Below are 12,778 nucleotides of genomic sequence, written 5' to 3'. Positions count from 1 at the left end.
TGAAGCCAGGCACCAGTGGCTCATACCTGTAAACTTAGTTACTCAGGAGACTGACCTATGAGGATCACAGTTCAAAGCCTGCTTGGGCAGGAAAATCTTTAACACTCTTATCTCCAATCAAGTCCCCCCAAAAGCCAGAAGTGGAGCTGTGGCTCAAGATGGTAGAGTGCTAGCCTTGAACGAAAAAGCCCAGGGACAGGACCTAGACCCTGATTTCAAGCCCCAGGACCACCACACACAAAAGTATATTTATTATGGGACTGGGAAGGTGGCTCAATAGTAGAGCGCTTGCCTTGCATGCCTGAGGCCCTGGGTTCCATTCCTCAGCACCACATAAGCAAAAAGAAAAAAGCCAGAAGTGGTGCTGTGGCTCAAGTGGTAGAGCGCTAGCCTTGAGCTGAAGAGCTGAGGGACAGCGCCCAGGCCCAGAGTCCAGGCCCCACGAACGGACCAAAAAAAAAAAAAGTATATTATGGTCTGTATTCATTGAAGCATCTGCAGTAGCTCTTGGGGTTTTGTGAGAGGAGAGTACTGAGGTTTGAACTCAAGGCCTCGTGCTTGCTAGACAGGTATTCTACCACTTGAGCCACACCTTCTCCCTCCATGTTTTATATTTCAAAATATAGTTTGATTTGGTCTCTTTCTTCTCTCCCTCTCACTTTCTCCCCCAACACAGTTTTTGTTTGTTTGTTTGTTTTGTTTTTGCCAGTCCTGGGGCTTGAACTAAAGGCCTGGGCACTGTCACTGAGCTTCTTTTGCTCAAGGCTAGCAGTCTACCACTTGAGCCACAGCACCACTTCTGGCCTTTTCTGTTTATGTGGCACTGAGGAATTGAGCCCAGGGCTTCCCACCTAGGCAAGCACTCTAGCCCAGAAAAAAAGTTTTATAAATCACTATAATCTTTTTTTTTTTATTTCTTGGGGTTTTTTTACTATTGTAAAAATACCATACAGAGGGGTTACAATTACATGGGCAAGATTGTGAGTACATTTCTTATCAAGCATTGTTGCCTCCTCCTTTGTTTCCCCATACCATCCCTTCCCCTCTCCACCCCTCCACCCACACGCCCCCTACCACAACCACCCCCACTCCCACCACCCCCCACCCCGCCAAAGTTGTAAAGTTCGTTTACCGACATAATGTCTCCTACATCTCATTGTTGCAATGGGTCCACCTGTAGCCCTATTTAAACAGTTTGTTTTTTCCCTTCCCCTCCACAAATTATACCAATATCAAATAGAGTGAAAGCAGGGGTTATAACCTGGGGGAGGTACATACAAAGCAACAAAGAAATCATCTTACAAATATATTGAAAACAATCGCAAGAAAGAAAAAAACATTTGAATCCTTATCTTGGGGTTCATTTCGCCTAACATTAACTTGTCTGACAGTTTCTGTTTGTCTCAGACATATACTAGTTATTGCAAATAAGGGAAACCATGGGACCTATATTTCTTTGGGCCTGGCTTACTTCACTTAATATAATTTTTTTTCAAGTCTTTCCATTTCCTAACAAATGGAGCAATATCATTCTTTCTGATGGAGGCATAGAATTCCATTGTGTATATATACCACATTTTCTTGATCCATTCATCTACTGAGGGGCATCTGGGTTAGTTCCATATCTTTTTTTTATTATTGTGATTAAGTGATTACATAATTTCCCAAATTTCACAGTATTGTGGGATAGTGATGCTCAGTTAAAGTCACAAACACATTCTAACTTTCCTGGAGCAAATTGTCTATCATGGTCTATAACATTTATGAGTTCTATGAGCTTTTTGATACAGTTATTTCTTCCACATTGGGTGGTATGTACATTTCTTTTGTTTTGCATAGCATCAGCTGTTCCCTCTTTCCCATTTGTTCCCTCCCTCCCATCACTGCCATTAAGTTGCTTAGTTCATTTTGGTCAATGTCCTGTGCAGCTGATGGGTCCCACTGTTGTATGTTTTTTGCTGATTCCCTCTAGTTCTGTGTTGTCTTCTTGGTTCCCATCCGGTGTACTCATATATACCATACATGTGATCAGCAGCATGGGGTTATTTAGTAGTGATTCGACCAGAGGAGTGGAAGTCCTTTGTTTCTTAAGTCCTGTTAATTTTGTCGTATCACCTAACATTTTGTATTTAACATCCACTTATCAGGGAGACCATGTACCGTTTGTCTCTTTGCTCTTGGTGTACCTCACTCAACATGATTTCTTCTAGCTCCATCCATTTCCCTGCAAATGTCATTATTTTGTCATTTCTAATGGCTGCATAATATTTCATTGTGTATAGATACCACAATTTTTGGATCCACTCATCTGTGGTGGGACATCTGGGTTGTTTTCATATCCTAGCTATTGTGAACAGTGCTGCAATAAACATGGAGGTGCATGTATCCTTGTATACTGGTTCCTGTTGTTCAGGATTGATGCCTAGAAGTGGTATGACTGGGTCATAAGGGAGGTCAATATTTAGCTTTCTGAGGACCCTCCAGACTGCTTTCCAAAGTGGTTGTATTAGTGTACATTCCCACCAGCAGTGTAATAGGGTTCCTCTTTCTCCATATCCCCTCCAGCATTTGTCGTTGGCTGAGTTGTGGATGTGGGACACTATAATTTTTTACTTATAGACACACTAGTAGTCTGAAGAACGTTTCCTTCAGTTTGCCCTGCGATGGGATAGGCACTAGGGGTCCACAAACCCAAGGATTCTTGAAATTCTCAAGTTGCTCTCCTCCCAAGGAGCCAGGACTTGCTGCTCACTCAACTCACAATGACAGATGCTCTCATGCAACCCACTGCATTGTAAGTTGGGTTGGAGTCTAAAAGAGAAACAGAGAGTCCTCAACATAAAAGTTTAAAGCATTAGCTTTTTTTTCTGTCAAAGTGATAAAACAAAAAGTTTTAACTTTCGCCGGTCGCTGGTGGCTCACGCCTGTAATCCTAGCTACTCAGGAGGCTGAGATCTGAGGATCGAGGTTCAAAGCCAGCCCGGGCAGGAGAGACCGTGAGACTCTTATCTCCAATAAACCACCAGAAAACCGGAAGTGGCGCTGTAGCTCAAGTGGTAGAGCGCTTGCCTTGAGCTGAAGAGCTGAGGGACAGCGCCCAGGCCCAGAGTTCAAGCCCCACGACCGACAAAAAAAAAAAAAAAAAAAAAGTTTTAACTTTCATTAGCCAGTGATCCATAATTACTGTTTTCTATTTCATCACCCTTCCAATACTGGTATTTTCTTCTCTTCAAAAAACAACCCCCAAAAACATGAGTCTTCTTTTTTTCTTTTGTGCTAGTCCTGGGGCTTGAACTCAGGGCCTGGGTGCTGTCCCTGGGCTTTTATGCTCCATTTCTGGCCCTTTGGTGATAAACTGGAGATACATATTTCATGGACTTTCTTGCCTGGGCTGCCTTCAAACTGTGATCCTCAGATATCAGCCGTCTGAGCAAGGATTACAGATGTGAGCCACCAGCACCTGGCTCATGAGGCTTTTCTTAAAGACTTTTTTTCTCTCTTTTACTTTCTCTTGATTCTCTCACATACCTCCCCATGACTTGTTTTCCACAATTCTTCATTTGAAAATTAATGTAAACACCACAATCAGATTTGCTCAACAAACAGAATCATAGGTCTGTTTTACCAAGCACAAAAAGATTCACTCCTTCATTCATTCAGCTAACTGGCCATGTTCTAGTATCCAATGGTAGATACACACAATACAGATGAGAGACAGTGTGCACCTTAAAGTTGTCTACAGTTTACAGTGGAGAATGAGTTGAAGGCTATGAATAAGAACAGACTAACTCAGCCTGACGGTTGAGAAGACTTTTGGAAGGTGAGAACACATAAGCAGAGGTTCTAAGGATATTTGTAGGAACTGTCTAAGTAGAGAGGAAAAGATACCCCTGGGAAAAAAGGACTATGTAAAGGTTACAGAACATTGTGGCGTGAGAGAAGTGTAACCAAGTTGTCATGAATGGACCCCAGGACATGTGTAGGGAAGGGAAATGTGAAGCACACAGCTCATAAAGAAGGCAGAAGCCAGCTCCTGGGGATTACAGGCAGCAACTAAAGAAGTTAGCTCAACCTCTCATTAACCCTGTGATGCATCTCTCTCTTTTTTTAAATTTTAAGTAGTTGTACAAAGAGGTTTCAATTCAACAAGTCAGGTGATGAGTACAATGCATCTTGATCAATGTCACCCCTTCTATCATTTTCCCCCATCTTTCAAAATCCCATCCATACCCTCAAATTACATAGTTCAACCTTTATATAATGTACATTGAAAATAATGACTGCATTTGCTCATCCTTCCTCCCTTCAATGGTCTCCCGCCACCACCACCCTGCCCCAAGATACATCTTGATTGGAAGGTTTCTTGTGTAATTGATTTTTTTTTTTTTTTTTTTGGTCGGTCATGGGATGGGGCTTGAACTCTGGGCCTGGGCACTGTCCCTCAGCTTTTTAGCTCAAGGCTAGCTCTCTGCCACTTGAGCCACAGCACCACTTCTGGTTTTCTGGTGGTTTGTTGGAGATAAGAGTCTCACGGACTTTTCTGCCCGGGCTGGCTTTGAACCACGATCCTCAGATCTTAGCCTCCTGAGTAGCTAGGATTACAGGCATGAACCACCAGGGCCCTGCTTGTAATTGATATTTTGTTGATAAACAATTCACACTTAAATTCTACCTTGTAGCTTAGCTTCCATTTGGGGTTTGTTTGGTAAACTGCCACATACCTTTGGACTTCTCTGTTTAAAAAAAAAAAAAAGAGGAACTTTTGAAAGAAGTTCCTAAAACACAATTTGAGCCCTTGAGATGTAGCTAGACCTGGTCTTAGAAAACTTAAGTAAATAAAAAAATTGTTATTCCAAATGAGAAGAAAAATATTGCCTTCCATTTGCTAGGCATCTCCATACTTAAATTCATACTGACTTATTTTTCCTAGATCCATCTACTTGACTCCTTAACTGGAATTCCCAGGGGCTGGTCTCTGGTTGGAGACTTTCTTAGGTCCATAGCAACCGTCTGATATCTCACTCTCCTCCACACCCAGCAGAATTAAAGGAAAAATGTGTACCATAAACAGAGTCTTAAATCTTGTCCTAAAATATTGATAATGACAATATCAAAAGGCCAGCTGAGTCTTGGTCCTCTTGCATTAAACAAGCAGACTTGAAATTTCTTATAACACTGCAAACACTCTATAGGTCGTAGGCATCTTAAGTCACACCATATAAAATAAAGTATTTTTAGCTTTTTCTTAAGGAAAGGTCAGCAGTACCAGAATTATATTTCCTTTTATAGTTAATTTTATATGGGAAAGGGATTTTTTTAAGAATCTGGAATTTCCCCTTGCATTTTCCATTTATGACCAATTTATAAAACCTTGAAGGTATCAGGGTTGACATGTAGGCAGTCTCTTTCTGGGTTTGGCTGGGAAGTCAACAAGTCTATGTGCAGTGGTATGAGAAGCAAAGATGCTTTCTGGGATCCTTGGGCAGTGATAAAATGGCTCCCCAATGATGAGACACTCTGGGCTAAGAGGTAGATTCCATGACAGCACACTGGCCACCACGGCATACTCAAGCCTGAGAAATGGGGTATGAGGAGTAGGAGGAGCCCCAAACAGCTTTCAAGGAGCTTTCGACAGAGCCTGACCAGGTAACCACAGAATGGGCCACTTCAGAGCCTCCAGGCCACACATTCTTTGTCAAGCCCAGGCATACCTCCAGGAAGGCGCTCCATGGCTCTGAAGTTAGTTAGGGTTCTATTCTGGCACCAAATGGGACCCATCCAGGAGCTTCCCATCCCCAGAGAAATAAGTACCCTGAAACAACGGGAATCAATCGGACTGTCTCATTTTTTTTTTAACTTAAAACAACAATTTGGGAATTAAACATTGTCAACACAGATATAAATAGAAAGAAAACTTAAGGGGTGGTATTTCATTCTAGAACCAGATGCTCTTTCCTGCTTTTCAAGTTGTGAGTGTTTGGTGAAGGATCCCATGGTTTGGAGAAGGCAGAAGAGGCTTGGGATGAGGCCTCTGCAGGAGGGGTCACCCCTGAAACGCGACTGGTTATCTGCCACGAAGCCTATCTCCTCACTAAAAGCCTGTGGTTAGATTAATGCTAGCATTTGAACATCTGCTCAGGCCTGCTGGTGGGCAGTCAGGGAAGGAATGTGTCTTCTGTTTATCTCTTTTGTGGCAGAAATGTTCATCACAGAAAGACTGAGCTCCCTGTTTCAAGCAGCCCAGAAGCGGTATGGAGTAAGGTCTGTGTACAAAGACTCCTAAATAAGGACTAGACCTTGCATCAGTCAATAGGTTCATCCGTTTCTTTGATTTGATAGCAGGAGCAGATCTTGCTGGATTGTTCCAAGAAGGAGGTTGGCCACCCCCATTGCGTTATCTCCCAGGAATGTAGTTAGAGTCATGTCTCCTCCTTGACGGTTTAGACCTCAGTAAATTACCAAGGTCTTGACCCAAGAGATGAAAAGTCCTAAGTGATTTTTTTTCAGTCTCCTATCTAAAAATGTGTTTACATTTCTTGAACTCTGGCTGACTGGTTCATTCTTCTGGTGTTACAAGAACTTCCCTTATGCATTAGAATTTATAAGTTTCATTTCGGAGAGACCCACAGTTCTTTTCCAAGCCACAGTGAAGTGAACCTTATCGCAGTACAATTCTGCCGGACTGGATTTGTCCATAGGATGGATCACAGCCAGGCAGCTGTGATGTGGCAAGCTCAGGCATAGCTAATGGAGGCAGTGTGAGGTGGAGGAACAGCACAAAGCAAAAGTCAGGACATCTGGGTGTCAGTTCCTGGTCCTATACTGTTTCAAGACCTGGATATGAGCCTATTGTATGTCAGCCACTCACTGGGCCTCAGTTTCCCCCAAGCTAATTCAATCATGTTAAGGTAACCAACCACTAGTGGCTCACCCTGCAATCCTAGCTACTCAGGAGGCCAAAATCTGAGAATCCTGATTCAAAGCCAGTCTTTGCAGGAAAGCCTGTGAAATTCTTATCTCCATCAATTAACCACCTAAACTCAGAAGTAAATCTGTGGCTTAAAGTGGTAGAATGCTAGCTAGCCTTGAGCAAAAAAACTCAGGGACAGAGCTCAGGCTCTGAGTTCAAGCCTTACAACCTGGTGAGGGTTGGGGGTGGGGAGGAAATATAGAACCACGCACAGCTGTGGGCTCTTAAAGAGATATTGATAAGCACAAAGATGTGAGCACTGAGAGGGGCATTGGCAGCTCACACCTGTAATCCTAGCGACTCAGGAGGCTAAGATCTGAGGATAGCTGTTAGAAGCCAGATAGGGCAGGAAACTCTAGGAGACTCTTATCTCCAATGATCCACAAAAAAAGCCTGAAATGGAGCTGTGGCTCAAGTGGTAGAGCACTAGCCTAGAGTACAAAAAGCTCAGGGCCAGCACCCAGGCCCTGAGTTCAAGCCCCACAACCGACAAAAAAGAAAAAAAAAGAGGTGAGCACTGATCCCATAGAAGAGACTAAAATCTTTGTTACCAGAGCCATGTGCTTAGCTAACTGTTTCTCAAATAAGCCTTCCTTTATAAACATTACAGTTACTTGCATTGGAGGAACACTGAAAAGCCCTAGCCCCTTCAGTGGCATGGTACTTTAGAATCAAACAGTCTTGAACTTATAGACTATCATGGGTGAATGAGCCTATATTGTGAGTCCCAGCTTCCACACTTACAGAGCACAATAATAATCACAACTACAGAGCATAGTCATAGTACCATAGGCCAATGCCATGTCAGTGTCCCTGTGGCTGCTTCGTGGTTGCTTCATAATGCCCATTTATTTCCTCCCAAACCTTCTTTGTTTCATGGTCCCACCCATCCTGTTGCCCCTCCACATTATAAGGGAGAAGGGAAATCTCTGATCTCTCTCCTCTCCCCCCTCTCTTTTTCTCTCTTTCTCTCTCTCTGCCTGCAGAAATATTTTCCTACTTCAGCGAAGTGCAATCATACAAAATTTATATTCAACAGCATCAGCAGCTTTTTTTCCATCAATATTTCCTTTTTAATTTCAGCTTTATCTGAATTTTAACAGCATGAAGAACTTACTTTTGTCCTTTTTGAAAAGCAACCAAAACAAGAAATGCCTAAATTTAAGTATTTTTATAGCAATGTATTTAACACAATGTTTAGATTATGCTTGTAGAGGTTATGAGTGTTATTCAATGAGTAAACGTGAATATCATAGATTTGTGTGTGTTTATAATCTTATATACATGAGAATTTGGTCTGTATGTGAATAGTACATACAAAAATTCATGAAACCTAGATCTGATGACCTATATCCTTTTTCTCTTTGATTTTCATCATAGCAAACACTGAGTCCAGAACCAATCTTCACATGAGTCTTTATGAGGCTTCACCTTTGTTCCAAACAACAGAGAAGCAGGTACAATATTGACTCTGAATGTGCAGTGTTGGGAATCAAGACTCTTAGGTTCTTATCTGTTTGCTGTGTGACTCTAGGTAAGATTCTACATCTCTCTGGCCCTCCTTTCCTAATCAGTAGAAGGAGAGAAGAATTTACTTATAAAGTATATCACAGAGGTCTTCTAGGCTTGGAAGTTCTTCACTCTGTTGGAACTGTATTGTTGGGTTGTGAGTATGAATAAGCAAAGCAGGCCTGGCCTAGATTTCTGCAAAGTCATAAGGATATAAGGATGAGGAAAGTTATCAGCCATGGAGGTAGAATGTATTTTCATTACTAAAGGGGAGAAGAAGAAGAAAAAAACTAATCAAGGAGAAAATGCAAAAATAATCATGAAGAAGAAGAGGGGAAAACACTTCATCTGGATGGGTTAGAAATGTCTATTAGTAGTTCAAAGACATCTGTGTAGAAATATTTATAAGTTTGATCCTTCGTTGGTAGCTCTGAGGCTGTCTCCAGATTCTCCCTAGAGAGACATCTCAGGGAAATTCCTCGAGCTGAATCCACAGACTCAGAGCACTTGAAGCAAAGCAGCTACAGGCTTAAGGGGACTCAGGTCTCTCACTGCTGTGTAACCTCGTCCAGGCTATATCACTAATTCTCCCTTTGCTCTAACTTCCTGTCACTGCCTAGATTTCCTCTCAGTCATGAACTCCTTAAAAATGATAATAGAAACTGGGCGCTGGTGGCTCACCCCTATAATCCTAGCTACTCAGGAAGCTGAGATCTGAGGATCGCAGTTCAAAACCAGCTCATGAGACTCTTATCTCCAAGAAACCACTCAGAAAACCAGAAAGGGTGCTGTGGCTCAAGTGGTAGAGCGCTAGCCTTGAGCTGAAATGCTGAGGGACAGCGCCCAGGCCCAGAGTTCAAGCCCCACGACCAAGAACAACAACAACAAAAACCAGAACAACAAAAAAAACTATAATAGAAATGGAGTTGTTTTTATTTTTTGTTTTTTGGGTCCGATCGTGGGGCCTGAACTCGGCCTGGGCGCTGTCCCTCAGCTCTTCAGCTCAAGGCTAGCACTCTACCACTTGAGCCACAGCGCCACTTCTGGCTTTTTTCTTTTTGCTTATGTGGTGCTGAGGAATCGAACCCAGGGCCTTGAGCATGCAAGGCAAGCGCTCTACCACTGAGCCACCTTCCCAGCCCCTGGAGTTGTTTTTAATCTGGGTATCTGAACTGAGTTCTAAAACAGGAGCTGCCCTGTCACTGTTAGAACCCCAAACCTGGATCAGGTCTCCTTTGATGTAAAACATAGCTTGGGCCACCCCTCTCTACTGAGAAACCACAGAAACAACACCTACTTTTTTTTTTTTTCAATGAATTTTTGTGTTTGTTTTTCTGGTGCTGGCCCTAAGGCTTGAACTCAAGGCCTGGGCCCTGTCCCTGAGGTTTTTCTCGCAAGGCTAGTGTTCTACCACTTGAGCCACAGTGCTACATCTGCCTTTTCCTGAGTAGCTTATTGGATATAAGAGTCTCAGGGACTTTTCTGCTAGGGCTTCAAACCACAATCCTCAGATCTCAGCCTCTTGAGTAGCTAGGCTTACAGACGTGAGCCACCAGCACCTGGCTTAATGCATATTTTGAAGGGACTCTTTATAAGAGATCTAGAAGTTGTGGGGGGGGGAGCAGTTATTGGAGAGAAGAGTCTCAGACTTCCCAGCCCAGGCTGGCTTTGAACCTAGATCCTCAGCTATCAGCCTCCTGAGTAGCTAAGACGACAGGCATAAGCCATAAGTGCCAGGCATAGAGGCTTTTTTTTTTTTGTAATAAGTCAATTTTGGCAATCCACAGTCCAATTCAAATGCTTCCTGTACCTTGAAAACACTCCAAGTTCAGAAAGCCCATGGCTACATCTGAGGAGACTTTATATCACCTGCAATCAATGAATGACTCAGCAATGTCAAAATAAGCCCTAGACAAACCTAGCACCCCAAAAGAGCCTAGAACTTGGGCCTTAAACTCTAATCCTGAGTTGTCTTGCTGTAGACAGCATGCTTACTCTGATACTTCATGGGCCTTTGTGAAATTAAGGGGGAAAAGGCAGGATGGGGGTCCAGAGAGCCACCAGAACCAGTTGACTCATTTAAGTCACATAGTCTTAATTCCTTTACAATGAGTAGCAAAGAGAAATCATTTGAAGGAAAATCTAGTAAGCCCACTAGCCCCTGAAACCAGAGAAAGCAGGGGAGAGGAGGTGGAGTACTTCCCAGCCTCCCTCACCCTGCCCCTTCCTTCTTGAGGCTAATGACCCTTTATTAGATTAATCACTGACTCCAATTTTAACTACTTCCTACTCCACATAAATGACTAATTTCATGTTTACCATAAACCATCTGGAAAGGATTTAGAAACAAATTTCTGCCCTTTCAGACTTGAGTTACCTACCTTGATGGGCCATTGGCAAAATGCTATGGACTCTGCTGCCCTGAAGCAGGGAAGGAGAGCACACAAAATTGGTTTTCATCAGCCACAGCACTTCTTTTCTGCCCCCCGCTTTCTTTCTCCAGGGACTCCGCCCGCCTGTCCCCCACCCCCACCACCCCACCCCCTCCTTGGGGTCTGGCTGTATTATCCATCCTACCACATGAAATACGATGTTTTTAGCACAGTGCTAGCCCAGAGGGAAAGAATCTCAAATCGGGAATATTTTGGCATCTCCACCACCCCGTAAGAAGAAGTCACAGGAGCAAACTGGGAAACTGATCCTGACCTGTTATGTAGGTGGTGGAGAAAGAGCTCCACCCGGCTCTGCAGACGGAGGGGGGGGTCACTCCCGGCCACTCAGGTCTGCGGGCAGCCTCGGGCGCCCTCTACTGGCGGGACCGAACTCCTCCGCTCGGCGTCCTCGCCCCTCCTGGGGGCGGGAAGGGTGAGGGTCCGGTCTCCAGGTCACACCTCTGGGACGGCGAAAGGTGAGCAGACCCCCCCCCCCGCCCCACGACTTAGATCCCCGCCCCCTCTCACCTGACCCGAGGGTCAGGAATCCTTCAGTGAAATGAGAGCAGCAGCTGCCATCAGCAACTTCTAGGAGTTGGAAGAGGGGGTTAAGCAGCGAGAGAGGGGGGCGGGGGAAGAAAACTACAAGGGGAAGTGTGGAGATGAAAAGAGCGAGGAAAAAAGGAAAAAGAGACAAGCAGACATGTTTCAACTCCAAGCTCCCATTTCCTCTTTCAAATGAACTGCCTCCCCACTGTGAACAGAATCAAGTATTTATGAAGGCATTTTTTGCATATTAATAGCTGGAGCCTGCCAGTTCTGAAGTCCTAAAGGTACCAAACCCGTTTTCTTCTTCTTCTTTTAATGCAGGTCCTTCTCACTCCGCTCAGAATTTGGTATTCCCCTTCAGATTTATTTCCCCTCTGCCTGTGGCTCCTCCCCAGGCCCTCCATTTGATTAGGAGAAATTAGTTCCTAGGATACCTTCAGAGACCCAGTACTGCTCTTCCCTCTGTGGGTCCTGACATCAATCGCCAGCGAGGTTCCTCTTCCCCAGGGCCTTGTCTGCAAAGAGGCTGCAGGTTGGATGAGGTGACCAGGCCCTAAAACGAGTGTTTAAATTGCAAATGAAAATTCCAGGAGGAAATATTAACATATTGATGCAGTGCAGGAAGAAACTTTAAAAAAAAAAAAGTAAAATAATTTCATTAAGTTTAGCAGTATTGTAACAGTACTTGGTAAAGCTTATATTCCATTTTAAAAGAAAAACTTTGGGAACTAGAAAAAAATAATGAAAACAAGCCCATATATGGTGGTTCATGCCTGCAGTCTTAGCTACTTGGGAGGCTGGGATGGAAAGGATTATAGTTTGAGGCCAGCCCAAGGTGGGGGGGAGGGTGCTCCTGAGAACTCCATCTCAGCCACTGAAAGCCTGGATTCCAAGATAGATATATAGATATAGATATAAAACATTTTCCTAGGTCTCCAAGAGGCACAAATAAGAGGATTAAAGTCCAGACTATCCTGGGCATACATTTGAGACCCTATCTCAAAAATTACCAAAACAAGCTGGGCACCAGTGGCACATGCTTGTAATCCTAGCTACTCAGGAAGCTGAGATCTGAGGATAATGGTTCAAAGCCAGCCTGGGCAGGAAAGTCCATGAGACTCTTATCTCCAATTAACCACCAAAAAAACAGAAGTGGTGCTGTGGCTCAAGTGGTAGAGCACTAGCCTTGAACACAAAGAGGTTGAGGAACAATGCCCAGACCCTGAGTTCAAGCCCCAGGAATTGCAAAAATAAATAAATAAATAAATAACCAAAGCAAAAATAGTTGGAGGTGAGGCTCAAGAGAAAGAGTACCTCA

The 12,778-nt window shown here is 43.7% G+C and overlaps 1 protein-coding gene across 3 annotated transcripts in view; it reads left to right on the top strand.

Moving 5' to 3' along the window:
* LOC138825050 (uncharacterized protein KIAA2012 homolog) overlaps positions 1-12,778 on the top strand; it is a 118,653-nt gene that overhangs the window by 54,138 nt on the left and 51,737 nt on the right. For all 3 annotated transcript variants that reach the window (XM_070019431.1, XM_070019437.1, XM_070019421.1), the window contains exon 12: positions 8,351-8,427. In XM_070019431.1, the coding sequence (XP_069875532.1) occupies positions 8,351-8,427 (77 nt within the window). The remainder of the gene's footprint in view (positions 1-8,350; positions 8,428-12,778) is intronic.

The sequence above is a fragment of the Dipodomys merriami genome, unplaced genomic scaffold, assembly GCF_024711535.1.
Source record: "Dipodomys merriami isolate MVZ:Mamm:240054 unplaced genomic scaffold, mDipMer1.0.p SCAF_1, whole genome shotgun sequence".
NCBI classification, from domain to species: Eukaryota; Metazoa; Chordata; class Mammalia; order Rodentia; family Heteromyidae; genus Dipodomys; species Dipodomys merriami.
This window is presented reverse-complemented; position numbering and strand designations above follow the sequence as displayed.